The 26,826-nt window shown below is 38.3% G+C and overlaps 1 protein-coding gene across 2 annotated transcripts; it reads left to right on the top strand.

Moving 5' to 3' along the window:
• The first annotated feature begins 532 nt into the window (after positions 1-532).
• On the top strand, positions 533-26,826 carry rad50 (RAD50 homolog, double strand break repair protein). 2 transcript variants are annotated; one of them, XM_037748985.1, is made up of 28 exons: positions 533-663; positions 2,593-2,734; positions 2,978-3,061; positions 3,807-3,958; positions 4,089-4,274; positions 4,406-4,610; positions 5,285-5,413; positions 6,841-7,006; positions 7,210-7,268; positions 7,712-7,846; positions 8,052-8,258; positions 8,960-9,142; positions 9,342-9,499; positions 9,585-9,760; positions 9,891-10,128; positions 13,910-14,099; positions 14,346-14,472; positions 15,709-15,902; positions 16,107-16,217; positions 16,752-16,844; positions 17,096-17,209; positions 17,378-17,505; positions 17,661-17,762; positions 18,009-18,131; positions 24,208-24,293; positions 24,401-24,543; positions 24,700-24,833; positions 25,638-26,826. In XM_037748985.1, the coding sequence occupies exons 2-28, from the start codon at positions 2,606-2,608 to the stop codon at positions 25,822-25,824; spliced, it is 3,939 nt and encodes a 1,312-aa protein (XP_037604913.1). In that variant the 5' UTR covers positions 533-663; positions 2,593-2,605; the 3' UTR covers positions 25,825-26,826. The 2 variants fall into 2 exon arrangements, with proteins under 2 accessions (XP_037604913.1, XP_037604914.1); XM_037748986.1 differs by having other exon boundaries at positions 592-667; positions 2,597-2,734.

The raw sequence follows: 26,826 nt of genomic DNA, 5'->3' as shown, positions 1-26,826 counted from the left end.
CTTCTCAATCATGACGATTTGCCTACTTCAGAGTTTTGGACAGGCGGTCAGACAAAAACATTTTTTTTTATACTATTTAACATTTTGTCAGACTTTGCACTGTAGGCTACTATATAAATATTATATTTGGTTGCTATGATTACAGTGACAAAGACAGTAATGCATTTGTTCTTATTAATTTAATTTTAATTCTCGCGAAGTTCCACATTCACAAGAGTAAATTTACCAAAAGAAAGCCTAACTTCTTTGTATTTATGAAATAAATGGAATTATATCTGCCAACAATTTCTTCCTCACGTAACAAAAAAACAATGAAAACAATGAATGTATGCAATATCTTTAACGTTTTTAAGTGAAATTATTGTCGTACTCTCGCGTGATCTTTTTTTAAAAAAAAAGTTTATGTTGGTTTTGTTTCATTTCTGTTGTCCTTTTATGTTTGGCACAGCTCTTTGTTTATGTTTTCGCTATGCTTCTTCTGTATGTAAGTGATTTTAATGTTTTCTGCTGTTACTATGTGACAAAAAAATAAAAAATAAAATAAAAAAATATCGACGGCGGAAGTAGTATTCGACACACCACCGGAAGTCGGAAGTCGCCGGTGACGTCACATTATTCGCCACAGCGCGAAAACTAGTTTCACTCTCTGAAACACAACAACACCAAGGTGAGTTGACTTCATGGCATACATACGGAGAGACTACTGCTACTTAACGAACATTGCTTTAGCATTGCTTTACTGCAGGAAGGAGCACAGTGTTGGGCAGCGAGTCTAACTACAACATGCTGTAACGCAGCATTATAACGAGCTGTTAGAGAGCCTGCTGAGCTGACAGGAAGCCATGTGTAATGTTAGCTAACCTTAATGTGCGTCACGTTAATTAACTTTATATTACACTTACGCATCTTCTCCACATCTAGAAATGTAAAAGCGAAATGTCCTTTAGTTAATGTTCTTAACGTATTTAAACTGTGCAGTTTACGACAAAAAACAGCATCATGTATGATGAGTAGGGGATAAATGAATTACAATTTAATTTCTTATTCGACCAGAGTTCCCAATCCTCCTCATGTCAACTCTATACACACATATAAACAGAGTAATAAAGTTTCAAACGTTTTGTAATCCTATTTTTCATATTAACACCAAATCATCATCAAAAGATCAAAACCAACAGTACAACAACTATGCCTGTATATCAAAAGCCATATATATATATATATATATATATATGTATATATATACATATATATATATATATATATACATATATATATATGTATATTTACATATACATATACACATATATATATATGTGTATATGTATATATATGTATATATATATGTATATATATATATATGTATATGTATATATATATATATGTATATATATATATATGTATTTATATATATATATGTATATATGTATGTATATATGTGTATGTATATATGTATATGTATATACGTATGTATATATATATTATATATATAAAAATATTTGTATATATAAAAATATGTATATATTATATATATATATATTTTTTTTAAATATATATATATAAATATATATATAATATATATATAAATATATTTATATACAGTATATAATATATAATATATATATAATCATTCATTAGGCCTTTGTATTCCTTGTGGAACATAGGCCATTGATGAAAAGTTTCCACCCTTGTCACCCCAATATATATATATATATATATTTATATATATATATATAACTGTTCAAACTGTTGAGCTCTTACATACAAGTGCTATGTTTCTCATAGTTTTACTATCAGTCTTGAGAAGGGCTGGGCAATATGCCGATATATATTATCAAAACGATATAAAAAATGTTTATTGTATATATTTTTCTATATCGTTTCTATCGTGATAGAGGCTGGGTCTATAGTTATTTATTTTTTCTCTATAATTTCACTTAAAACTGTTATGTTCATTTTGCACTCAAGTTCTTAAAATGAGAAAATACTCAGTACTTTTCATTTGTCAAGTATTTAATTCACACAGGAGTATACAAAAACAGGCTTTACCATGTGGTTATTTCTTATAGACTATTTATTGAATTACCAGAAAACATGCTATATCATGATATATATATATATATATATCGTTATCCAGATATGTAATGACCTATATCGGGATAGAAGATTTGGGCCATATCGCCCAGCCCTAATCTTGAGGTGAAAAATGTAAAATTGTTTGTATATCAGTTGGTGTCCCTATACTAGACTATTCTGTGATTGTAAATACAGCAGCTCAAAAATGGCTTTTTGTTGACATAGTAAAAGTTTTAGTGACTTTTCAGCACAGTACCGTTTGATATATTGTATCATATGTTACGGCCAATTTTGCAAAAATGCTTAAATAAGTTAGTATCTGCAAAGTGCGAACTGACAGCAACTTCAAAACCAAATGCCATAGTCAGCAGATCAACTGATACCACTGGTAACCACTGCAACTGTACTAGAAGGCACTGCAAATTAGAAGGCATTGTTCTTCCTCTTCTGTTGCATATAGCTTGGCATGGCCTGTTCATGTCATGTGTTCTTCTCCTTTCTCTCTTTCTTTCTCTTTCAGAAAACAAAGATGTCAAAGATAGACAAGATGAGCATCCTCGGGGTGAGGAGCTTTGGGATTGAGGATAAAGACAAACAAGTCATCTCTTTCTTCACTCCGCTGACTGTGCTGGTTGGACCCAACGGAGCAGGGAAAACGGTACGAGAACATGTTTTGACGAGAGCAAAGGTTGACTGTGAAGCATGACCTGTGGAGAATGAACAAGAAAGGTGACAGTATGCATTGGGTTTAGGCTAGCTGGTCTGGTGATTTGTGCTCTTTTTTCATATTTTGTAAGTAGCCACAGACAGTGGAAGCTGGAAAAATATCTCAAAATGATAACTGCAGCTGTCATGTTTTCATTCTTGTACAATATGACCCTTTTTTCTTTTCTGTTTCCAGACTATAATTGAGTGCCTTAGGTATGCAACAGCAGGAGAACTTCCCCCTGGATCTAAAGGAAGTGCATTTGTTCATGATCCAAAGGTGAGCTTACTGCAAATTATGCAGGGATGTTACGGTTTTCAGTCCACAGTACTCTATTCACACTAGTTTCTCACACTATCGTGTTCAGGGCTGCAACTTATTTTCATTGTTGATTAATCTGTCGATTATTTTCTCGATTAATCGATTAGTTGTTTGCTCTATAAAATGTCAAAAAATGGTGAAAAATCTCGATCAGTGTTTCCCAAAGCCCAAGATGATGTCCTTAAATGTCTAGTTTTGTCCACAACTCAAAGATATTCAGTTTACTGTCATAGAGGAGTAAAGAAACCAGAAGATATTCACATTTAAGAAGCTGCAGCTCTATTCCTGCTGACTCATGTGTTAAAGTAACACTGAAAATGATATAATAAAAAAGAACAAATATTTTATGAATTAAATTGTTTGAATCTATTTTAATATTTAATAGCCAGATTATAAATTCTGACATTTGAACTGTCTATGTATTTCACTGAATCAGTGATAGTCCTCATACCAGAAACAGAATACCTGCTTAAAATGAAGCAATGATTGACTTTTAAGACTGAATACGACCTATTGGATGGATCGGGTCAATATGTGATGACTTTATCATTACAACAAAACCATTTATATGTTTTTTTTATCATCCTAACTATTTTAATCCTAACCTAATAAAAGTCCCTGTCTCTAGCTCACTCCCTGTCAGAAGAGGATTGTCGAAGCTGATCTTTGTTAAAGTAAATTCATGCTGTTGTGTGAATTCCAGGAAGCACATGAGACAGACGTGCGAGCACAGATTCGACTCTTATTCACCGACGTCAACGCAGAGAAAGTGACTATCCATCGCTCCATGTCCTGCACTCAGAAGGCAAAGAACTACACCTTCAAAAGCTTGGAGCAGGTCATCACCAGGTTAAAGTAAGCCACAGTCACACATTTCATTTCTCATATTTGTGTATTATTGAAAAAAAAAAAAAAGAAATTTGGACTGGTATTAATGTTACATGACCCCTGTCTTTACATGTGACCTCCGTCATCATTCATCCAGAGACGGTGAGAAGGTGAGTTTGCCGTCAAAGTGCGGTGACCTGGATCGGGAGATGATTTCTGCTCTGGGCGTATCGAAGCCTGTGCTGATTCACGTCATCTTTTGTCACCAAGAAGAGTCGAACTGGCCACTTAGCGAAGGCAAAGCACTCAAAGAAAAGTTTGACTCCATCTTCGCTGCAACCAAGTAAAGACCATTCTCATTATTACATTTATGTCTTCTTTTTTTTTTAACGTAAAGCATCACATTACCTAAAATCATTCAAATATCGCAATTAGAAGGGAAACTCTGTTACTGTCTCTTTGTGTTTCTCTCAGGTATATCAAAGCTCTGGAGACGATGCGTCAGTTGCGTCTGAAACAGAGTCAAACAGTCAAAGAGTGTCAGGTGGAGCTGCGCTACCTGAAGGTGAACAAGGAGAAAGCCCAGCAGATTAAAGAGACCGTGGACACCAAGGAGGCTCAGCTGATGGCCTCTAGAGACAGCATCCAGCAGATAGAGAGCCTGATTGATCCACTGGAGGTTGGTTCATGATGTGTGTTTGTGTTGATGCACATGTTTCAAGAATCAGTTTTTTTTGCCAAGTACATACATACAAGGAATTTTACACAATTTTATGCATCTCTCTAAATGTACTTACACAGAAATAGAAAAAAAACAATAGGGACAAGGACAAGAAAGCAGGACAAATAAAAGTGAGGGATAGACAGGACTGTTATGTACACAAGTAGTGAAAAATAGGTGTTTTTACAAATACTATATATATATATATATATAAAATTACCAACAATAAAAAAAAGAATAAATGATAAAAATAATGTTTTCATGTCATAGCTGTAATCAGTAAATATATTGTATTTGACCTACAAGCATTTTATATTTGAATATAGAAATTAATTACAAAAATTATAAGCAACAAAGTCAATCAACTAATCGATTAATCAAGTGTGAGTTTCAGCACTAGATATTGGTATCAATCTGAAAAAAATCTATAGTTATCTTAGAAGCTCTGTATGTCTTAAAAGGAGAGATGAAGGCATTTGGTCAACTGGAGAACAGTTGAAATCACATGATTAATCAAAACATGCAGTAAGCCCAGGAGGGTTATCACATGTTTACAGGTGTACACATGCATGTCTGAAGTATAGCAGTAGTGCCCATTAATTTGTTGATTCACTTTTAATAATGATTTTTAGAGTCGACTGACGGATATCGACATGAAACTGGGGAAAGTGATGAAGCTGGACAACGACATCAAGGCTTTAGACAGCAGAAAGAAACAGATGGAGCAGGACAACAAGGAGCTGGAGGAAACTATGGAGCAGGTAACATAGAAATGCAGTATTTAATATATACACAGTAACAAACACGAGTTATATAATGTTAAAATTAACCATTTGAAGGAGATTTTGTATAGGACTGAGAAACAGAAATTATTAATTAAGAATGGGAGGAAACACTGTTCAGCCTCCACAGGAGCCTCTAATCGTGGAGGCAAAACATTGGCTAAAACATTTTTGGAAATCCGAAAAGAAGCTTGAAAGATACTTGAGGATGGATTTAAAAAAAAAAAAAAAAAATGAAATGCATGAACGAAGATGTTGAAAAAGAGGAAAACACAACAAGTCTCCCTGTGTGTGTGTGTGTGTGTGTGTGTGTGTGTGTGAGTGAGAGAACACCTGCTTAATAATCCTCCAGACTCCACTCTGTGAGTATCATTAACATAAATTGGAAACTAAGAGAAAGACTGCAGATGGTGAATGAGGTTGTTGTAATTCTGTTATCACAAGCCAGTTCATCACTGACATGAATGTCTTTTACGACTGTTGGGTGTTTCTGCTCCTCTGCCTTACAGGAGCCAGGAATCTCTTCCTCCCATCTGTTTGGTGCTTCTCTCAGTTGTGTTTGTGTCTACGTTTGGAGACTGTTTGTTTTTATTTGAGAGGGAAAGCATCAGCAACTGAGTGCCCTTTTGTGTATGTTTGTCAGAATGAGATAGATGGAAAGACTTTATTATCCATCTCAGTGGAAATGTGTCTTTTTATTATGTCTATTATGGTCTATTATGACCACGGTTAACACTTGCTTTCTGTTGCAAAGTGTCCGTAGTCATTTTTTTTTATTCCCTCAAAATCTAACAGCCATCAGTTCTGTTTCTTTTGGGGTTTTTTAAAGATTATTTTTTGGCATTATTTCGGCTTGATTGGACAGTTGACGGTGAAGAGGCAGACAGGTAACAGGGAGAGAGAGAGGGGGTGGAGCTGCAACAATTAATCGATTAGTCGTCAACTGTGAATTAATCGCCAACTGTTTTGATAATCGATTAATCGGTTTGAGTAATTTGTTTAAGAAAAAAGTCAGAATCCTCTGATTCCAGCTTCTTAAATGTGAATATTTTCTGGTTTCTTTACTCCTCTAGATTAATCGAGAATGAAAATAATTGGTAGTTGCAGCCCTATATGACATGCAAGAAAGGTCCCCAGCTGGAATCATTCGGCTACCAAGGCGCTCCAAGTCTTGCTTATTTGCTGTAGATGCACTGATGTAATGTAGTCATGATGTAATGCTCTTACTGTGCAGGCATTGTTACACCTGAAGTTGGTATATGCTGTGTCCATTGGTGCGTATATATATATATATATATATCTTTTATAGAGTGCCCCAGTCGAGTTTAACCTGTGAGCATGACAGTTTACTAAGCTGTCATTGGGCCTCAGAGCCGCTCTAAGCCAGTGAACTGTGTGTGCTGCAGGTGTTCCAGGGTTCAGACGAGCAGCTGCAGGAGCTTTACCAGAACCACCAGAAGACGGTGAGGGAGAAGGAGCGGAGGCTGACGGACTGCCAGAAGGAGCTGGAGAGAGCTGGGCGTGAGTGTCAGAGACTCAACAGAGTCAGGGCTGATCTCCTGGTGGAACAAGGTACACACACCTGCACACATTTACCAAAATGTCAGAATCAATCCCAGAAATAAGTCCAAGGAGGACTCGAAATACTCGACTGTTCTTTCAAGAAAAAAAAAAATCAATATCAGTGATAGATACAAGGAATGATGGACAGACAGGTAGATAAAGAGAGATATCTCCTGGAGACTAAATTAGCTTCTGAAATCCTCTTTTCCCAGGTCGTCTGCAGCTGGAGGCCGACCGCCACACTCAAAACATCAAGAACCGCGACACTCAGGTGAGAGAGAAAAATCCACTTGCTGCAGCGCTGAACACACTCTTAGTTGTTTGTTTGGAAGCGATGCACTTACATTTTTTAGGACATCCAGCTCTTGTTCCCATAGTGGTCAAATACACTTATTGTAAGTCGCTTTGGACAAAAGTTAGATGTAATGTGATGTAAGGAGAAGGTGAACCCCTCCACACACAGCCAACACTATCAGATTTACTAATGCTCAATTATTTTTTCTAACCGTGTACAGTAACTATACTAAAGACTTAATAATGTTCCATATACAAAGACACAAAAACGGTCTTTGGTTTGCAATATATTGGAAATTACTTACAAAAAAGAAAATGCCATTATTTTAATTTAGTGTGTGGATTGTACCTAAAATACAATAGTTAACCATTTATTACAAAATAAAGAATATGTATAATTTTGAAACATCTCTTTCTCAGGTTCGCTCTTTGTCCTCCTTTCTGGAGATGGAGGGTTACGACCGACCGCCCTTCACCACTCTTCAGCTCGAGAGCTTTAATCGTCACGTCACACAGAGACTTGAGCAGGAAAAAGAGACAGTCAGTCAGGTTATGGTAAGAAATGCCCTGATCACATTCGATATATCTATTATTATTTTTGCAGCTGTGGTATTTAATGCCAATAAATAGCTGTGTTATTTCACATTAAAAAAAAATTCTACCTTCAAGAAAGATTTTCAGTGACAGTCAGTTGGATCACAAATAAATGTCCTATTTATCGCAACGCCTGATTCCTCCTCTTACTATTCTGTCCACTCAGGCGGACCTCCATGAAAAAGAGCAGCAGAAGCAGCAGTCCATTGATGAAATGAGGGATAAGAAGACCGGCCTGGAGAGAACCGTGGAGTTGAAGAGAGACCTGCAGGGAAAGAAGCAGCAGGAACTGAGGAACATCAGGACAGAGCTTCAGAGGTTGGAGGGTTCGTCTAGCCGACTGCAAGAACTGGAGAATGAGCTGGCTAAAGTGGTGAGTGCACACACAATGGCTATGATGAGGTTTTCTTAGACGGTGTGAATTTCCACAGGTGTTAAGTAGGTAAGGTGTGTAAAACATAGATTGTGTATAAGAACAGGACGTAGTCACCGTGACGTCACCCATTGCTTTGTGGAATGCCATGGCTGTGGTAGCAACCTGTCTATTACAAGGTAGCCACGACCTAAAGCATCCCCTGCTTTCTGGTCTATTTGACTCTAAAAGGGACCATACGTTACTAAATGAACATCATGCTGTATTGAAGAAGACTTGAAACTAGTGATTGAGACCATAAACTCATGTTTACAATGCTTACTGAGGTAATAAATCAAGTGAGAAGTCATTTTCTCATAGACTTCTATACAATCTGACTTTTTGCAGAGGAGGAGTCGCCCCCTGCTGGCTATTAGAAAAAATGCAAGTTTTAGGCACTTCCGCTTTCTTCAATTTTCTGATGTGGAAGTTGCCGCCTGGAAGTGTGTTTGCTTGTCTGTTGTTTTGTTTAAGTTTGTTGTTCTCTTTAAGTCACTCTCCCCTAGCCTTTTTTTCAGTTGGATAAGTCTGTAAAGTACTGTTTAAGAATCAGCCGTATGGTTGTTTACATGACTTGTTACATGCATTTCTTTCCAGGAGCATTAAAGAAAAATTATTTGTATGAATTCCCAATATTTTTGTGTGTGTGTTTTCCTCTTAAGGAGCGTGAGCTGCAAAGTACAGTTCAGAGCTCCAACGTGGAGGAGCTGAAGGCGGAGGTGGTGGAGCTCCAGAGAGAAAAGGCTGAACTCGACCGCACGCAGAGAAAGCTCGACCAAGAGATGGGGATGCTCAACACACACACCACTGCACGCACGCAGATGGACATGCTGAAAAAGGACAAGGTAATGTGTAGCCTAAGTTCACTTGAAGCATTTCCTCCTCTTACACTGTGAATGTTACAAAAAATGTGAAACATACGTCAATCTTCTATACTATTTCTATCTCTCTCTTCATCTTTCCCCATTCTTCCTTACCTGCTCCTGTCGTCTCTCCTTTCTCTGTCGTATCACCTCTCATCTTTCCTCTCATTCATTCCTCCAGACTGAGAAGGAGGAGCAGGTTCGTAAGATCAAGTCTCGTCACAGCGACGATCTGGTGTCACTGCTGGGCCACTTTCCCAACAAGAGAGAGCTGGAGGACTGGATCTACGCCAAGTCTAAGGAAATCAACAGCACCAGGGACAGACTTGCCAAACTCAAGTTAGTAGGATTTCTTTACATTAAAGTTCACACATAAGAAAGGAAAATGTGAAAATAATCATGTCATGATTTTCATAATTCTCAGCAAGGACCTGGCATCAAGTGAGCAGAATAAAAGCCACATTGCTGCCGAGGTACGGAAGAAGGAGCAGCAGTTAGCCAGCGACGAGGAGAAGTTCTTCAACGTGTGTGGCAGTCAGGATCTGGAGCAGGACCTGGGAAAGCTGCGAGACGATCTGGAAAAGATCTCCAAACAAAGAGGTGAATGCTCCGAAATAGAAATTTAGAAGGCTTGGCTTAGACACAAATAGTCAAATAGCCTCATGATTGAAGTAGTATAAATTAAGATATGATCAATGTATTCTCTCTTCCTCCATCTGTTTTGTTATAGCCATGCTAGCTGGAGCCACAGCCGTGTACACCCAGTTCATCGGCCAGCTGACGGAGGAGAGAGAGCCCTGCTGCCCTGTGTGCCAGCGGACGTTCCCCTCAGACTCTGATCTGCAGGAAGTTATCAGTGACATGCAGTCCAAACTACGCCTGGTGCCAGACAAGCTGAAAAACACCGAGACGGACCTGAAGAGGAAGGAGAGGAAGAGAGATGAGATGATGGCTCTCAGACCTGTCAGGTATGCAGAAAGCTGGCTGTGGCAAGACAGAGATGGTGTACAAGTGTACCGGACTCTCTGGAAACATCGAAAAATTAAATGTACTTTCAAATAGGACTGCAACTAAAAACGTCAGTATGCTTCAAACTAGGGCTGCAGCTATTCATTATTTTAGTAATCGAGTACTCTACCGATTATTCCATCAAGTAATCGGATAAGAAATACTTTTGCTTTATTATTAAAGAGCAATAGTAAATATACAATAGAGAAAATAAGACAGGTCTCTTAAAATGAACAACTAAATTGGTTTCATTTGTATTGCTTAAACTGCATACTATCTGTCAAAACCAAACCCATTTAGTGCATTTAAGTGCCATATTAAATTATGGGTTTAAATAAAACATTTTCTGAAATGCAAAAACATAAACGAAGCTTCGATGCAAAGAATTTGCATCAATTGTTTTTAGTAATCAAGTTACTCAAGAAATCGTTACAGCGTTTCAGTTTGTCGGATCGTCAGACATATCTGTAGAGAAAATAAGCTGGATTTTAATTTTTAAATTCATCACACAACTACTATTGCCGCTTTTCGTGAGTGCAACGCCATGAATAATGCCTCTGTGGGGAAACAGTGTTGAAATGTATACCATTATTTTAACTATTACCAAGTCTCTATGACTGCAGGCTTTTTGTCCCGTCTTTGATTCAATGATTTTGTTACCAATTAATCTGTTACTTCTCACACTTCATGTGTTCGTCTGTAAAATGTCAGAAAATACACAATTGTCACAGAGCCCGAGGTGACATCTTGAAATTGATTATTAACACTCAAGGTCATTAAATTTACAGTGATATAACAGAGAAAAGCAGCAAATAATTATCACATCTGAGAAGCTATAACCACTAAATGTGCTGCAGTTTTGCTTGATTAATGAAATAAATGGTTGCTGAATTTAAAAACTGTATTTAAATTGACTTGAAATGTGCAAGTAAAAGGCATTATTACATTGCACTTAAAGTCCTCAAACTAAAAAAATTATAAACAGGTATCAGGTTGGCAGTACCGTGAGGAAGCAGTGGCATTGCATACAGCACAAGATAAAACTAGCACACTCTTATGAAGGCTCACGTTTTAAGTCATCTTCATTGGTGGATACGTTTCCCCATTTGAGAGTCTGGCATAAAAAGGTTCATAAATTACCCATGATCAACACAATTTAATACAGTAAACAAAAATCCCTGATGTATTCATCCAGTCATCCAATTGTGCACAAACAACAGACTGTAGACTTACTTGTCACACTAAAAATAGAGATTCAGCTGTGTTTATTCAAGCAGTATGGCATGTAGAGAAAGGAGGAGCCCACTGGGCTGCGCACCACAAGATTGTTATACTGAATTTGAGTCATGAAATAAATAAATGACCATTTAAAAAAAAAAAAAAAAAAAAAAACAGCATCTAAAAAAAGCATCTAAATAAATCTGCTACTGCCATTTGAACAAATCAGAATTTATTTTCATAGTTTTCCATAACCTTTTCCATTCAGTTACTCATATTTCCCTTGATTTGATATCATATATTTACACCACAAAGAACAAACAGTATGGACAATTAATATGAAGTATCCAAATGTGCTTTTACACTGCTTTACAGGAATTAAGTGTGTTTTTTTTCTTACCATTTGTTGTTTTTTTAAGAGAGTAGAGTGCAGGTTTTATGACATGCACTCCACTAGATGGAGCCAGATTCTCACATGATTGAGATTGTATCTCTGGTTCTCTCCACTGTCTTTTCATGACCTGAGCAGAACCCTACCATTGAGAGTGTAGAGACCCAGCAGCCATTCCCTTTCTATATTTAACCCTTCAACATGTGAGGTGATATTCAGACCAGTTAAACTTATTGAAATTGCTCATTCAGAAGAAACAATTATACAAACTACAAAGCTTAAATATGGGTTTAATTGATAGACCTTCCCAAAAATGCCTGCTATCAAATCCTAATTTGGGATATGATGTACTCCGGCAAACGGTTACCTTGTGGTTCAGGGGTCTAGTATCCTCAAGTTAAACACAAAGGCTGTGTCCGAAATCAGTCACTCATTCACCACTCCCTACTCACTATCTATGGAATTCTATAAAGAGGACTATATAGTGAGCTCATCGGCAAAATTAAACAACACTTTCAGACTACTCGGGTCATTTTCTCTTCGCCGTTCTTTACGTTATTGCTGTCGCACAATTAAAAAGTGCCAGATCAACATCGGCTGGTAGACCAGCCACAATAAATACTAAATAATAATAATGTGGCAGTTGTGGCATATTTTCCCAAATAGATAAATACAAAGTACCAAAGATGCTCTATACCTTTCTGAACTGCCTCTGAAAGTACTTTGTGGCTGTTTGCGTTGTGATGTGCTGCTCTGCTCACATTAAATATGTTATTTTCACGCCACAACTCATGGATTTGTCTCCATCACGCTGCTCTCTCTCCTCCTCCGTCTGCCATTTTTCCTTCAGCGCAATGCATGATGGTATATAGTGCCTATTGAGTGACCATCGTTGTTCACTATTATTCACAATGCATTGTGGGATACTTTGAGTCCACTATATAGGGTATGATAATTCTCACTATACATTAGGACAGCACTAAAAAATGGCAAACTCACAAGATAGTCCACTATATAGTGAGTAGTGAGTGATTTCGGACACAGCCAAATGTAAATTTTCACACTTAAAACTTATCACAAGATCCACTTGGTTTTTCTTTTTTTTTAGTTTTCCTTGTATGACTCACCAGCAGATTGAGATTGCTCTGTTGTCATGGTGATGGTATAGTTGTGTGTTGGTTATCAGTTTCTGTTTATCTGAAAAAACAAGTAAGATAATAATGGATCATCATGATCTAATTTAGTGGAGACTTATCCAAACAAACTTTACTGTTATCAAAGTAGAAAGTCCGTCAACTAAGTTTTATCAGTTTCTGTAACTCCGTTCTGTCGTCCACACCAGCCATACCACACTGACTCCGTCTTCAGTCGTCTGTCAACAGCAGCTCTTGGGTTGCTGAGTGAACAGCGGCTGGTTAACCTGCCATCACCAGGCAGACTGACAGAGGAAATGTACTGAACCAAAATAGTTTTCATGTCGTCTCCATGGGAAGAAATCAACAGTGCTTATGTAGGCGATTGATTTTCATTTCCCTGCCAACCGTAGCGAGTGAGGGGAATATGCAGACAAGCTCACAGACAGACTGTAAGGCTTGATCAGTCAATGTAGATCTGGTTAATAAGTCCAAAACACATATATAGTTGGATATTTGTGTGATTTAAACAGCTGTGTATGCAGATTACGCTTTACTAAACACGACAAAAAGAGACTTAAAGCATAAAAAAAACGCAGGGGGTCTTTATGCATATTTATGCATCTGATAACATGGAAGCTTATCTGTTCCATGAGACGTGCAAGTGACTTACATCAAATATGCTTTCAATGTGAATTGGCTGTTAGACTCCAGTGTCTTCTTAATTATTAGGTCATTGATTAAGCCTCCTCAGGACATCAAATCCTAGACTATTCTCAAATGATCTGGGTGTGTTGAAACTTGTGTCGTAACTCAGTACAAATTCCAAGAGAAAGTGGTTATCCTTTCATCCATCCACATATTCAGAGAAATCTGTTCCCTGTGTAACAGCAGGGAGCCGAAGAAGAGAGACTGTTGGATGACAGTATCTAAGTAAATGTAAAATACACTTTTATTCTCTGCTCAAAGTATATTTCTGTTCTCTGTCATGCCTCCCAGGCAGTCCATTGTACAGTTTCAGGAGAAGGAGTTGCCTGAGTTGAGAAACCGCCTGCAGACTGTGAACAGAGAAATTGAGAAGCTGAAGGGCGACGTGGACGAGCAGGAGACTCTGCTCGGTACCCTGATGACAGAGGAGGAAACAGCCAAGGCCTGCCTGCAGGACATATCTCTCATGGACAGATACCTGGTACCATCCTCCTCTTTTTGACCACCTCTGTCGCTTTCCATCCTTTACACTCTAACCAGTTCCTCGCTCAGTCTTTCCTCTCTTTTACACTTTTAATCTTTCCACCATTCCCTCTTCCTCCAGATATAGCCTCTGAGACTCTTTCTTTTCTCGTCATTTTCTCTGTTTTCCTGATATCAAAGTTACACACACACCCCTTCTCCCCCATTTCTTTCTTCACCTTACTATGTATTTTTTTCTTTCCAGATGGACCTTAAAGAGTTGGAGAGGAAAATCGCTCAGCAGGCAGCCAAACTCCAGGGAGTTGACCTGACCAGAACTATCCAGCAAGTCAGTCAGGAGAAACAAGAAACTCAGCACAAGCTAGACACCAGTAAGATGACAGCATACAGCTACACACACTTAGTGGCTGTTAACACGCCATATTTTTTGCGCTCTCAAATCCATTTCTGTCAATATAGACGCTCGGAAGGCGTACTAAAAAAAACGAGAGTGACGCCGTGGCAGCACAAGCGTTCCTAAGCTCTTATTTTTCAGGGCGTCCCCTAGATAAAAATAGGTCAACTTTTGGAACGAATTAACTTGCACCGCATGTCATTTGACGAAGAACAACCAATCACAGCAGGCAGACATTTTTTCTTTCTTCCGTAAATATCAGTCTACGGTAAATATATGGAGGAGAAGTTAATCATTTTAGTGCAGGGCTACCCAGAGCTTTACATCTGTCCCATGGACTATTTTACTTGCTTCACCCTTTCCATCCAAGAATGTCACAACATCTGGTTGAAAGGTCCGCTACATTGACACTCAGAAATCGAGCAGTAATGTTACTGTGAGGGATTTACGGTGCTGGAAATTAATTTATCTTTCTTTTTACTTTGTGTAGTTTAGTCAGTGAGGCTTACTGGTAAATAACCACGACTTAATTGTCATCGCAGCGCACAGGTTTTGGTTGATTAGTAAAGGAAGGCGCGATAGGAGCGCAACGTCCCAAGTAACTTGGATAAAAGGATGAAAGTGGCACGGCTGGCGTGAACAGCCTCTTGGAGGGAAATTCTGTTTTTCTACAGTCTGGTTTCTAATGTTGTAGCTTTTCCACCACTGCATTAGTTTTTGCTAGGTGTACCTAATAATTTGGCAACTGAGTGTATTCTAAGTCTTACTTTAAAAAAAAAAAAATCTCAATGATGTAGATGTGCAGTACTTTATTCATCTTAAAGTCAAACCACACTGACCATTCAAAATTGGAGGAATTGTGTGTTTCGTGCTTTCTAAGCCATGATCATTGTTTTTTTACCACGTTGGAACAGTAAAAAACTGAACTGTCAGACACTTGAAGCATGCTTAAAATAGGTAATCAATCAAGGTGATGTGAGGGTGAATGAGGCATTTTAGGTGTTTCCATCATTAAAACCACAATTAATCTGAAAACCTGTTGTATATTTTGGAGCATCTATATTAAAGATCACTTGTTGGTCTCCAGATGTTTATGCACAGCCGCAGATTGTTGACTTCAGGAGTGAGATGGAAGACGGATGGGAGTTGAAATTGCAAATTTCTTTTTTTTTTTTTTGTCTTTGTCTGTTTGTAACTTTTTGTGTCCTTGCAGCCTCCAGCAAGATGGAGCTGAAACGTAAGCTGATCCAGGACCAGCAGGATCAGATTCAGATACTGAAAAGTGCCGTGAATGAGACGAGAGCAGAGAAACTCCAGCTGAGCAGTGATATGCAGAAACAGCAGCAGCTGGAGGAGCAGTGTGTGGAGTTCACCGCTGAGATACAGGCCTTAACCAGGGACATCAGGGTACATTTTATTGTTTTGGTTTATGTACTACTACTTCTTGGAAGATGTTGAAGTAAAGGCACAAAATCTTCAAGACACAAGATTTGTTGTAGTATTTTTCCCAGTCATCTTTTGAAGTTCAAGTTAATTCTCTAGACTTGTTTATGAGAATGCAATACACATTTTGCACGTGATATTTTTCCCTCTCACTTCGTGTCCAACCAGGAAGCGAAGGAACAGCTGTCCCCTTTGTCTGCTGCTCTGGAGAAGCTGCAACAGGAGAAGCAGGAGCTGGTGGAGCGCAAGAGGCAGAAACAGGAAGAGGGGCAGGAGAAGGTGGACACAATCTCACATTTGTCTCTGAACTCTTTCTCTGTACTGAGACATCAGCAGCAAAGTGTTGTTTCACTCACTTGGTACTGGACAATAGATTATATCCTCCTCTCCAAGTTATATCTTTCCTATTTTGGTGTTACTCCCTCTATTTTTGCTGAACGGGAACAGCTGACAATGGGCCTTCCTGATATTTTCGTATTCTATTCCCTTACATTTAACCACTGGATTTATTTAACAGTGAAACATTAATATTCAAATTGAGTCAGCATTATTTTAATAAGCCTAGACTGTTATGCAAATAGGGCTGGGCTCGAAGCTTGGAAGCTTCGACCGTTGCCATGGTATTCAACCTCCAAATCACTATTTGAATGCTGTATTTTTTATTTTTATTTTTTGATATATATATATATATATATACAGTAAGAATGTAAAAATAATGTATAAATCCCAATGGACTAGAAGCATTTTTCCCTTCTTCTGCTTCATTTGATTAATCTTAATCTAATCACTGTTCCAACACTTTGCCTCTGATAGATCAATGGCATTAAAGACAGAGTGAAGACGGTCACCGCCTTGGAAAGAGACATCACCAAATATGTCGACGACGGCAAAGACGAATACAAAGAGGTAACATGTTTACCAGTATCATATTGATACATCGGTGTTTCTACGATGGTTATAACATACACATGGTTATCTTAAAAGGTTAACGTATGTCATCTTCATTCACTCTGAAACACCAGCTTTGCTTTTCCTTTGAATAACTTTTTGTTACCTTTTGATATTAGCTGTAGAAGCTTGGCTCTAATTGTGTTGGTTTATTCATTTTTGAAAGTACTGAACAGCTTTATTGACATTGTCTGTTGTTGTTGCTGCAGCAAAAAGAGTCTGAGCTTCAAGAAACCAACACTCAGCTCCACGAGGCTGAGAAGAACAAAGACAAGATCAACAAGGAGATGGGAAACATCCGTCAGGACATAGACACTCAAAAGGTACAGCCTCCCGAGTCATTGTTGTCTTCATTTTTTGTCTTTCTGACTCGTTGTACTGGTTGGTGCAAATAAGGCCTTAGTAGTCACAGAGTTAACTTCACCTACTTACAAGATGCTCTGAGAAGGGACGCAGTCTGAAAGGGTAACTAACTTTTTTATATTTCTTAGGTCCAGGAGCGCTGGTTGCAGGACAACCTGACCTTGAGGAAGCGTGTTGAGGAGTTAAAGGAGGTTGTGGCTAAACGCGAGGCTCTAATGAAAGACATGGGCAACATGCAAGTCGTGCAGCTACGCCAGTAAGAGCACTACACCGTCACTAATCATTTGTGAGATCAATCAATTTGATCCAAGCTGCACAGAAGCTTGTTAAAGGTTACTTGTGGTCAGGCTGGTAGTAATATCGGAAGTTAGCCACAATATTTTCACCTCGTCGCTTTCTGTGGTTGTCTAGAGAACGGCGCGAAGCGGAACGCAAGTTGGAAGAGCTGAAGAAGAACCGCAGTATCGCACTGGGTCGTCAGAAAGGCTTCGAGGAGGAGATACTGCACTACAGGTGAGATATGCACATCTATTGTTGGGTTTACACAGTACAGAGCTTAACCGAATTCAGCTGAGAGGTTGATAATTATACCAATCTAGTATCTAAGTTTGACATATGTCGGTGCACCTATAGTAGGTAATTGTTTCACTGGTTTCTGTCCAGCCCTTTGGCTACTTTAGTATTCATCACTACTGATGGATCCTGCTTTATATTAATAATATGATTTATTTCATTCCTCTTTGGACTGATTGCTTGCAGAAAAGAGCTGCGAGAAGATCAGTATGACAAAGCTGATGAGCGCTACAAAAACAAGATGATCATCATGAGGACAACAGAGCTGGTCATTAAAGACTTGGATCTCTACTACAAGGCCCTGGATCAGTAAGTGTTGCCCGAACATGTACACACACACACTTATACTATTAGGTATTAACCACAAGGTATTTCTCAATTTAATTTAACTAATCGGGGATTGGAAATGGAGAATATGTGTTAGTGGTAGTAGGGTTAGTAGTATGTATTGCGATTTGTAAGTATTGCGATTTGATATTACAATTTATTGCGATTTTTGTTAACTTTTTTAACACTAGACCATGGGAAATAGTTAAATCTTACACTTTTACTTTGGAAAATATCTAAATTGATACGGTAAAAATGTTTGATTTTCAGCATGTACGTAGTCCGAGATGTCCTGAAGTCAAATATATCAGTCATTGTCAGGCATTATTTATTATTATTATTATTATTATTATTATTATTATTTTCCAGCAATCAAAAAATCTAAAAAAAATAATTATGGACAATCATGCGATTAATCACAATTAAATATTTTAATCCACAATAATATCTTCCGGTTGTTGTGATATTTCACCCTCACAAAAATCAGGGGGTGGTAGTAGTAAAAGCAAATGTCAGTGGGCGTTTTATCAGCCTGGGAAAGTGTACATGTACGTATACAATGACACTGACTGAAACAGATCTGAGTGAATGATTTCAGCGTGAAACCGCAGAAACTAATGTAACCACATGTGAAAAGGCTGGAGAACTAATAAAGAATGTAACATACCACGGTGTGAATGAACAAACAAAGGAAAACATTGTCAAGTATTAATTTACCTAGTATCAAAAAACAGCTCTAAAATCAATTCATCCAATTGTAGAGAAACTGTATAAATGAGAAGAACACTGCAGAATACTGGAACAAAAATAACATCTACACTCAGCATTTGATTTTGTTTGTAAAAGGGGCTTAGTGCTTACAAGTAGGTTGTAGTAGTGTCGGTAAGATTTTGAACTTTGGCACATCCTTTGTCAAACCATCTCTGCTAGTTGTCCTGTTATGAAACATCCGTCTGTTGCCATCCTTTTCAGGCCCTTTGAAGTGGCGCTATCAAACCCACTACAAAGCTTTTTAGGTTGTCAGCTAGAAAGACATTTGAATCATGATGGGGAAACTTGAGTGTGAATAGTGATGTCGGGTCTCTTGTACTTCCTCCAGGCAGTAGCACTGGGGGCTTGAGAAATGTCTCAGATGAAAGATTCCACAGTAAAACCTTTGACTCTTGCCAATTATTACTCATGAGGACGCAACGGTGACGCAGTGTCACCTCACAGCGAGAATGTTCTGGGTTTGAACCTGCCGACCAGCGGGGGCCTTAGTGACATCATATCATCGTTTTAAGCTCATCACCTTAAAAGGATGGTTTTGAAGTGGGGTTGTATGAGGTACTTATCGATAGTCAGTGTATTGCCTACAATAGACGGCGGTCTGCGCGCAACCAGCGTGGAGAAGCAGACAGGAGATATCGCATGGAAGCGAAGCAATGTACTGCTGTAGACGGGGCCGACAGCAAAACATATTTTAGCCACCTAAAAGAAAGGCCAACCTAAAAATCAGTATTGATTCTAGAGTGAAGACACTGGCATCATAAGAAACTAGAAAACCTAAGGAATCATGCTAGCTTGTTGCAAAGGAGGTTAAATAATGCTCCAAACCTACATGACCTCTGACCTCAAGATACATGAATGAAAATGGGTTCTATGGGTACCCACGAGTCTCCTCTTTACAGACATTATGCCCACTTTATGATAATCACATGCAGTTTAGGGCAAGTCATAGTCAAGTCAGCACACTGACACACTGACAGCTGTTGATGCCTGTTGAGCTGCAGTTTGCCATGTTATGATTTGAGCATATTTTTTAGGTTGTTAATTGATTTCCAATAATAAATATATACATACATTTGCATAAAACAAGCCTATTTGACCACTCCAATGTTGATAATGGTATTAAATACTTGGCAAATCTCCCTTTAAGTTTCTTTTTGAACAACATAACAAAAATGTGCGATTAATTGAAATTAACTATGGACAATCATGCGATCAATCGTGATTAAATATTTCAACCGATTGACAGCCCTAGAAATTATAAATATATAATTTAAATTATATTTTTTTTCACTATTTACCGACATTACTAAACAATAAGTTGATTCACCGAGAAAATAATCAGCAGATTAATTAATAAAGAAAATAAGTTTTAGTTGCAGCCCTAATGCATTTATTCTGGATATCAAAAGTAAAGAAAATGATTAATGATTATTTTCAATATATAAATATATCACATGGGTTTTACAATAAGAGGTAAGTATTTACAAGAGAATCAGCACTATAATCTCTGAAAAATACAACTGATACATAAAATGAATTAAGTGTGAGAATTGACTTCATTTGCCTGTAGATAATGATCCAAGAAAATACCACAACGCTTTGTAAGTCTTACGAGAATCACTAACTATCAAGTTCGTTTCCTAGAATGTGACCATGTTATTACCATGGCATTGTGGTGTGGCATCGGGTTTGCATTTGTTGATTTCTGTGATAAAAATCTGCCATTAATTGGAAAATTATCAGCAGGGCAGCAAAGCACGACAGTGCACGTCTTAAAATGTTGAAAAAATGTATCGGAACAGTTTTAATTAAAGTTGTTTTAATATGAAATGAAGCACCAATAGGTTTATTGTTTTATAAGGATATGAATCAGACCTCAAGGCTTTTGCTCATTATGCTTTTTTAGTGTCTTTCTTTCCCAAAAAACACTCATTCCATCTGACATATAATCAAAGTCAATATGTGTAGTCATGGTGGAAACCTTTTTTTTTGTTGTTCTTGGATACAGTGTATATGGACAAGTCTGACAGAGACACTAACTGAGGATGAAAGGTATTAGTGAGCCTCAGTAAGGAAGTGTGAGCTCACAGTCTCAGATACCATCTGAGAAAAGAGCAGAGGCATCATTTACTCAGATATGTGGGTTAAGGCATCAGGGTTTGCACTGATGCAGTGTCTGTTATCAAGATTGAAAGTAAGCCTTCGCAGCCTTCCAGCAGACCATACATCCAGGTCACCAGGTCTGAATACACAGAAAATGGTTTCATGGTGAGATGTTTTGATTTGGGAGCGGAAGAAAATCAATGTGAAACTCTCTCCGTCACCAACTTTGCAACAAATTGTTGTGTGTGCAACTGTGCATAATAGAGCAAAACCCTGAAGACAATGCTGCGACTGACATTTCGCTCTGTTTCATTGTCGTAAAATGACTTTGAGTCAAAACAGATTGTGAGCGTGGGTCTGCTTGTTTGTTTATATTGGACAGTGCAGATTAATGTCCACTGGCATTGACCAATCGAAAGGTCGGCGGTTCGATTTCACAACAATGACCGGCTCACTGTACACTATCCCTTATGTAATAACTATATGTTATAGCTGTCCTATTTATTCCCCTAAAAACTTTAATTAATTAAGTAATTTCAACAAAATAATTCTAATAATAAACCCTAACTGTACTACAAGGAGCGAACAGTAGCCTCCAGCTTTCTGCTTGTCTGAATTAAAACAAAAATAATACTTTATTGGACTCATTTTTGGTGGGAAAAGTGTTGGTTGATACATTATGTGTACAGCTCTCTAAGTATTCTACATGATACTGAAACAGAATCTATGTAAAAATTGATGCTCTAGTTCATTTAGGGAATTGAAACTATCTTGAACCAGGCTACCAGGTCATTGTGTCACGGATAGAGAGCAGTCACTGTAGGTGTGTGAACCGAATGTTGTGTCTGCTCTTTCACAATTTCAGTACTTACATATGATTACAAAAAAGAGCTTTCAAAACATTGTTCTCCCATCTGTTTTTTTTTTGCAGTAAACTGTTCATCAAACGTTTGATATGAAACCCAGTGGACATACTCAACCCCTTAATTCAAATGCTATTAAAAAGCTGTCCAAGTAAAGATATTTATCAAGATGTCTCAGGAGCAGTGAGTAAAAAAAAATGCTAAAAACAGACATTTTAATCTTTATTCATCCATGGAAGCTTCGTATAGAGAAATGCTCTCTTCCTCAGGAACACCTCATTTAACACAGTTGCACACTTTCACACCTGGACGCTGCCTCGTACAACCACAGTCTGATCTGCTGTTTTATCTGTCGTTGCAACGATGGTGAGGTAAGCGGTAGAAACGCAGCGTTCACATTATAAACTAACTACCAGAAATGTGAACTTGCATGTATTTGATCGGCCACCGCAGCATCTTGCCGGATGACGTTGTGTTGCGTTGTGGCAAAAGTGAGTATCATCCAAAGTTTGTATTTTCAGTACAAAATTGTGTAACTACTCCTCCACCGCAGCTCGGCAAGGAAAACACTGTTTAAGGAAAAACGAGGAGAGAATTCTGTACTAAACAGGTTGTAACGTTGGAAGACAACCATTTGTTCATTAGTTCATGAAAGCCGTGGGTAGAAATGGAGCAAATATGATTTTTAAAAAAAAGGTATTTTTATAAAACGGTCACTATATCCTGATAGTAGTGCTATCAGTGGCTGTCAATCACTCGCAAACTCCGATCAAACTGTAACAATATTGATAACAATATAACATGACAATTCAAAGGAATACTTTTAATATCAGCAATATGATATATCTCCAATATAACATCACTTTATTCTTTTGATCATGACCAAGTCATGTTATATTGTTGTTTCCGAGAAGTTGAATGCCCTTGCAAGACGAAGTCAGAAGCCCTGACTTCCTTCTGTTTCATCAACGGTGTAAATACATACACTAGGTCAGATGGATGGATAAGGACTGCTCTACTCCCTCCGTCTTTTTCTTCCTTTCTTCAGGGTTTGTCGATACATATCCACCATATATGGGCCTCAGAAGAAGCACCGTTGGTTATGCTGTTATCGCTCTGATGTTTGCAAACCGCATTAGAGTTTCTCGTCAGTTTTCTAGATTATAGACAAAATGCTTCTTGGTATACCGGAAAGCAGCATCCAACTGCCTGCTTTCATATCTTTTATATCAACATATATCTTTTTGTCGTGTATCAATATGAGATTATAAAAAAATAAATTAAAAAAAAAGCGAAATATTTGCTGTCGCCATCATCTTGTAACCAAATTATCCGTATGTGCAACAGCAGCACACTTCTTAAACCTACATAAAGCTTCATTCGTGTCAGTTTTAGTTCAAATAACTGCCCTTTATACGTACATGCTTGTTTGCACACTATGGTGTGGTCTGCAACATGTTCACCTGAACCAACCTAGAGTTTAATCTAAAGCTCCAACGATTAATTGATTAGTTGTCAACTATTAAATTAATGGCCAACTATTAATTAATCGCAAATTTGTATCTGTTCAAAATGTACCTTAAAGGGAGATTTGTCAAGTATTTAATACTCTTATCAACATGGGAGTGAACAAATATGCTTGCTTTATGCAAATGTATGTATATATTTATTATTGGAAATCAATAAACAGCACAAAACAATGACAAATATTGTCCAGAAACCTTCACAGGTACTGCATTTAGCATAAAAGTATGCTCAAATCATAACATGGTAAACTCGAGCCTAACAGGTAACAACAGCTGTCAGTGTGTCAGTGTGCTGACTTGACTATGACTTGCCCCAAACTGCATGTGATTATCATAAAGTGGGCATGTCTGTAAAGCGGAGACTCGTGGGTACCCACAGAACCCATTTTCATTCACATATCTTGAGGTCAGAGGTCAAGGGACTCCTTTGAAAATGGCCATGACAGTTTTTTCCTCGCCAAAATCAGCATAAGTTTGGAGCGTTATTTAGCCTCCTTCGCAACAAGCTATTATGAAATGGTTGGTACCAATAGATTCCTTAGGTTTTTTTAGTTTCATATTATGCCAGTATCTTCACACTGAGCCCAATGCAACCTCTGAAAGATCGAATAGCAACCGGGCCTATTATCACATATACTTGTTATAAGTCACAATCATGTATCTGCTTCTGTCTCGTCACCTGATTGTCAAAACAGAAATGACACTTGGGGTAAAGTAAGACGTCCAACAAAAGGTAAACATAGTATCTAGTCTACTATTGGGTTCGTAACTTTGTTTTCTTTTTGTTTTCCTCAGAACCATCATGAAATTCCACAGCATGAAGATGGATGAGATCAACAAGATTATCAGAGACCTATGGCGCAGCACCTACAGGGGTCAAGGTGCATCTCACTTTGAAATCTATGATGTTTATGTAGTATTTGTATGTTCATAGTTCTCCTCCCTTTTCTCAGTGTTTCATCACTCCCTCTTTCGCCCCCTTCTCTAGACATTGAGTACGTGGAGATCCGGTCCGATGTGGACGAAAACGCAACCGCTGGGGCCAGGCGAAGGGTTTACAACTACAGAGTAGTTATGGTGAAAGGAGACACAGCTTTGGATATGAGAGGACGCTGCAGTGCCGGTCAGAAGGTACCAGAAAAGTATTTTCTGTATTTGCATATATGTCACATAAAACTCTTGCCATATTCACAATTTCACACACATAACAGGATAAAATGATGACGCGATGACATTTTGAAATGACAGTGGATGTTTGTTTTTTAATGTGTCTCTGTGTGTGCGTAGGTGTTGGCGTCTCTGATCATCCGTCTAGCTCTGGCTGAGACCTTCTGTCTGAACTGTGGGATCCTGGCCCTGGATGAGCCCACCACCAACTTGGACCGAGACAACATTGAGTCACTGGCACACGCCCTCGTAGAGTCAGTACACACACACACACGTTTTCTATCTTTAAAACTGTTTTATCTTCCACGTAATTCATTTCAGTTTTAGTTTTTTATCTATAAATATATCACTCCTGAAAAATGTAGACGGCATAAATTTCCGTGAACTCTCGTGACATTGAACCGCAGAAACTGAACGGACTTGACGTTCCTGGAGATGACACTATGCCACAATAGCTTCACTAAAGTAGCACGAAGATTAAACATCATGGCCATTCCTACACAGTTCTCTAAGCATGTATTTTGTATGTATATAGCTACATACTAATAAAAACAAACTAAAACTAAACCTTTCTGAAAAACTGAAACTAAACTAAAACTAGCAAACACACTCCGAAAACAAACTAAAATGAATAAATCGAAAAGTCGAAACTAAAATAAGATAAAAACTAATTAAAAATGTGAAACTATTATAACGTTGGTGAGGGCCCTCATTGACATGATGCATTACCCAAAGCCAAGTCTTACTCTTCAAACAGACCTGGTGAGGATCGACCTAAGTGTTCTCACTCTCAAGGTATCAAACTCAGTACGGTCCTCACGAGAATACAAGTGCAAAAACACAAACACAGTGACTGTGCAACATGCTGGCTCTAATTTATAAGCCTCTTCAGCCACGTCTCCAGCCTTGCTTTGGCTTTACGGCCGTTATTATTGATAAACTGATTGACTGACTGATAAATGTTCTGCATCTACAAAATACAAAAGGCTGCTTTGATGTGACGTGGACTTGTACAGTGAGTACTGTATGAATTTTTGTGCTTCTTTATCTCTCCCCAGAATCATCAAGAGTCGCTCTCGCCAGCGTAACTTCCAGCTGCTCATCATCACCCACGACGAGGACTTTGTGGAGTTGCTGGGGCGGTCCAGCTACATCGAAAACTTCTACCGCATCCGTAAGAACCAGGACCAGAACTCTGAGATCACAAAGTGCAGCATTACCTCCCTCTCGTCCTATCTCCACTGAGCAGAAACAAAAGACTCTTTAAACTCCTTTGGAAATGCACAGTAATCCTTTCCTTTCTTTTTATTTTTGGTTGGGCAAAGTCCAGTTGATCAACATTTCTCTGTTTTTGAAGCATGATGAGAATCCACTTTCAAGTCACTCCTTCTATTAAAGGTGCTAAATTTGATATCCAGAGCATTGATATAGCCGCAAACAACTATTTGCTATGTAAAGACATAGAGGAGTAGTGTTTACCTGAGCAGAGAATGAAGTCGGTTACAGCTGACAACGCTGTCCTGACAGACGGCGTCATCTCGGAAGCGTAGCGCCCACCCACCGGTTCCCTCCCAGGTTAACACTGTTAGCTCCGTCAGCACTTTTGCTGTTGTTTGCACTGTTAAAACCGTTAGCTACAAGCCGGCGGCTCACCGTCGCCATGTTGAGAGCTGTTGAGAGGCAATAGAAATGCTCCCAATCCCATATTTAGCACTGTGAAATGGTCGGAAAGTTAACTGATCTGCACAATACTTAACCTACCCAAACAAAAGAGACTGACAAATATCCACAACACAATAAGTAACATTTCTGATCTGCAACACGGCATTTTTTTATTTATCACCTCAACTTAAAGGGCAATCTCTTTCCTGTCTTTTTCTTGCTCCAGCTGGAAAGAGCTTTTCAGAAACTTGTTGGATGCATACTGTGTTGATCACTGCTGAATAACTTAAAACTTCTTTTGTGCTCTACACTATATTACATCCTCCATTCCACCAAGAAAGTGACATTGACGGTTATGATTCTAATCAATAGCATGAACAGCTTCCATGCTATGAACCACGACTGTTTTATATCGTTTTGCACTGGTATTTGTAGTCTTTATAAAGTGTCCAGTAGCCATCTGCTGACCAGCAGTGGCAACGGAAGGATCTGTTCTGCTTAAACATTCGGGGGGCAATTTTGCAGTTTCCATGTTTGCACCTTTGTGAGCTCATAACGTTCTGTCATTAAATCTCTTGAGAAGGA

Source organism: Sebastes umbrosus, chromosome 17, assembly GCF_015220745.1.
Source record: "Sebastes umbrosus isolate fSebUmb1 chromosome 17, fSebUmb1.pri, whole genome shotgun sequence".
In the NCBI taxonomy this organism is placed as follows: Eukaryota; Metazoa; Chordata; class Actinopteri; order Perciformes; family Sebastidae; genus Sebastes; species Sebastes umbrosus.
The sequence above is the reverse complement of the archived record's forward strand: the minus strand, read 5'-3'. Positions and strand labels throughout refer to the sequence as shown.

Excerpts from the sequence above, each read along its gene's own strand:
- rad50 (XM_037748985.1), top strand. The coding sequence starts at position 2,606 with ATGTCAAAGATAGACAAGATGAGCATCCTCGGGGTGAGGAGCTTTGGG. Across the intron at positions 9,500-9,584 it reads GACAGACTTGCCAAACTCAA|CAAGGACCTGGCATCAAGTG; the intron begins GTTAGTAGGATT and ends CATAATTCTCAG. Across the intron at positions 9,761-9,890 it reads AAAGATCTCCAAACAAAGAG|CCATGCTAGCTGGAGCCACA; the intron begins GTGAATGCTCCG and ends GTTTTGTTATAG.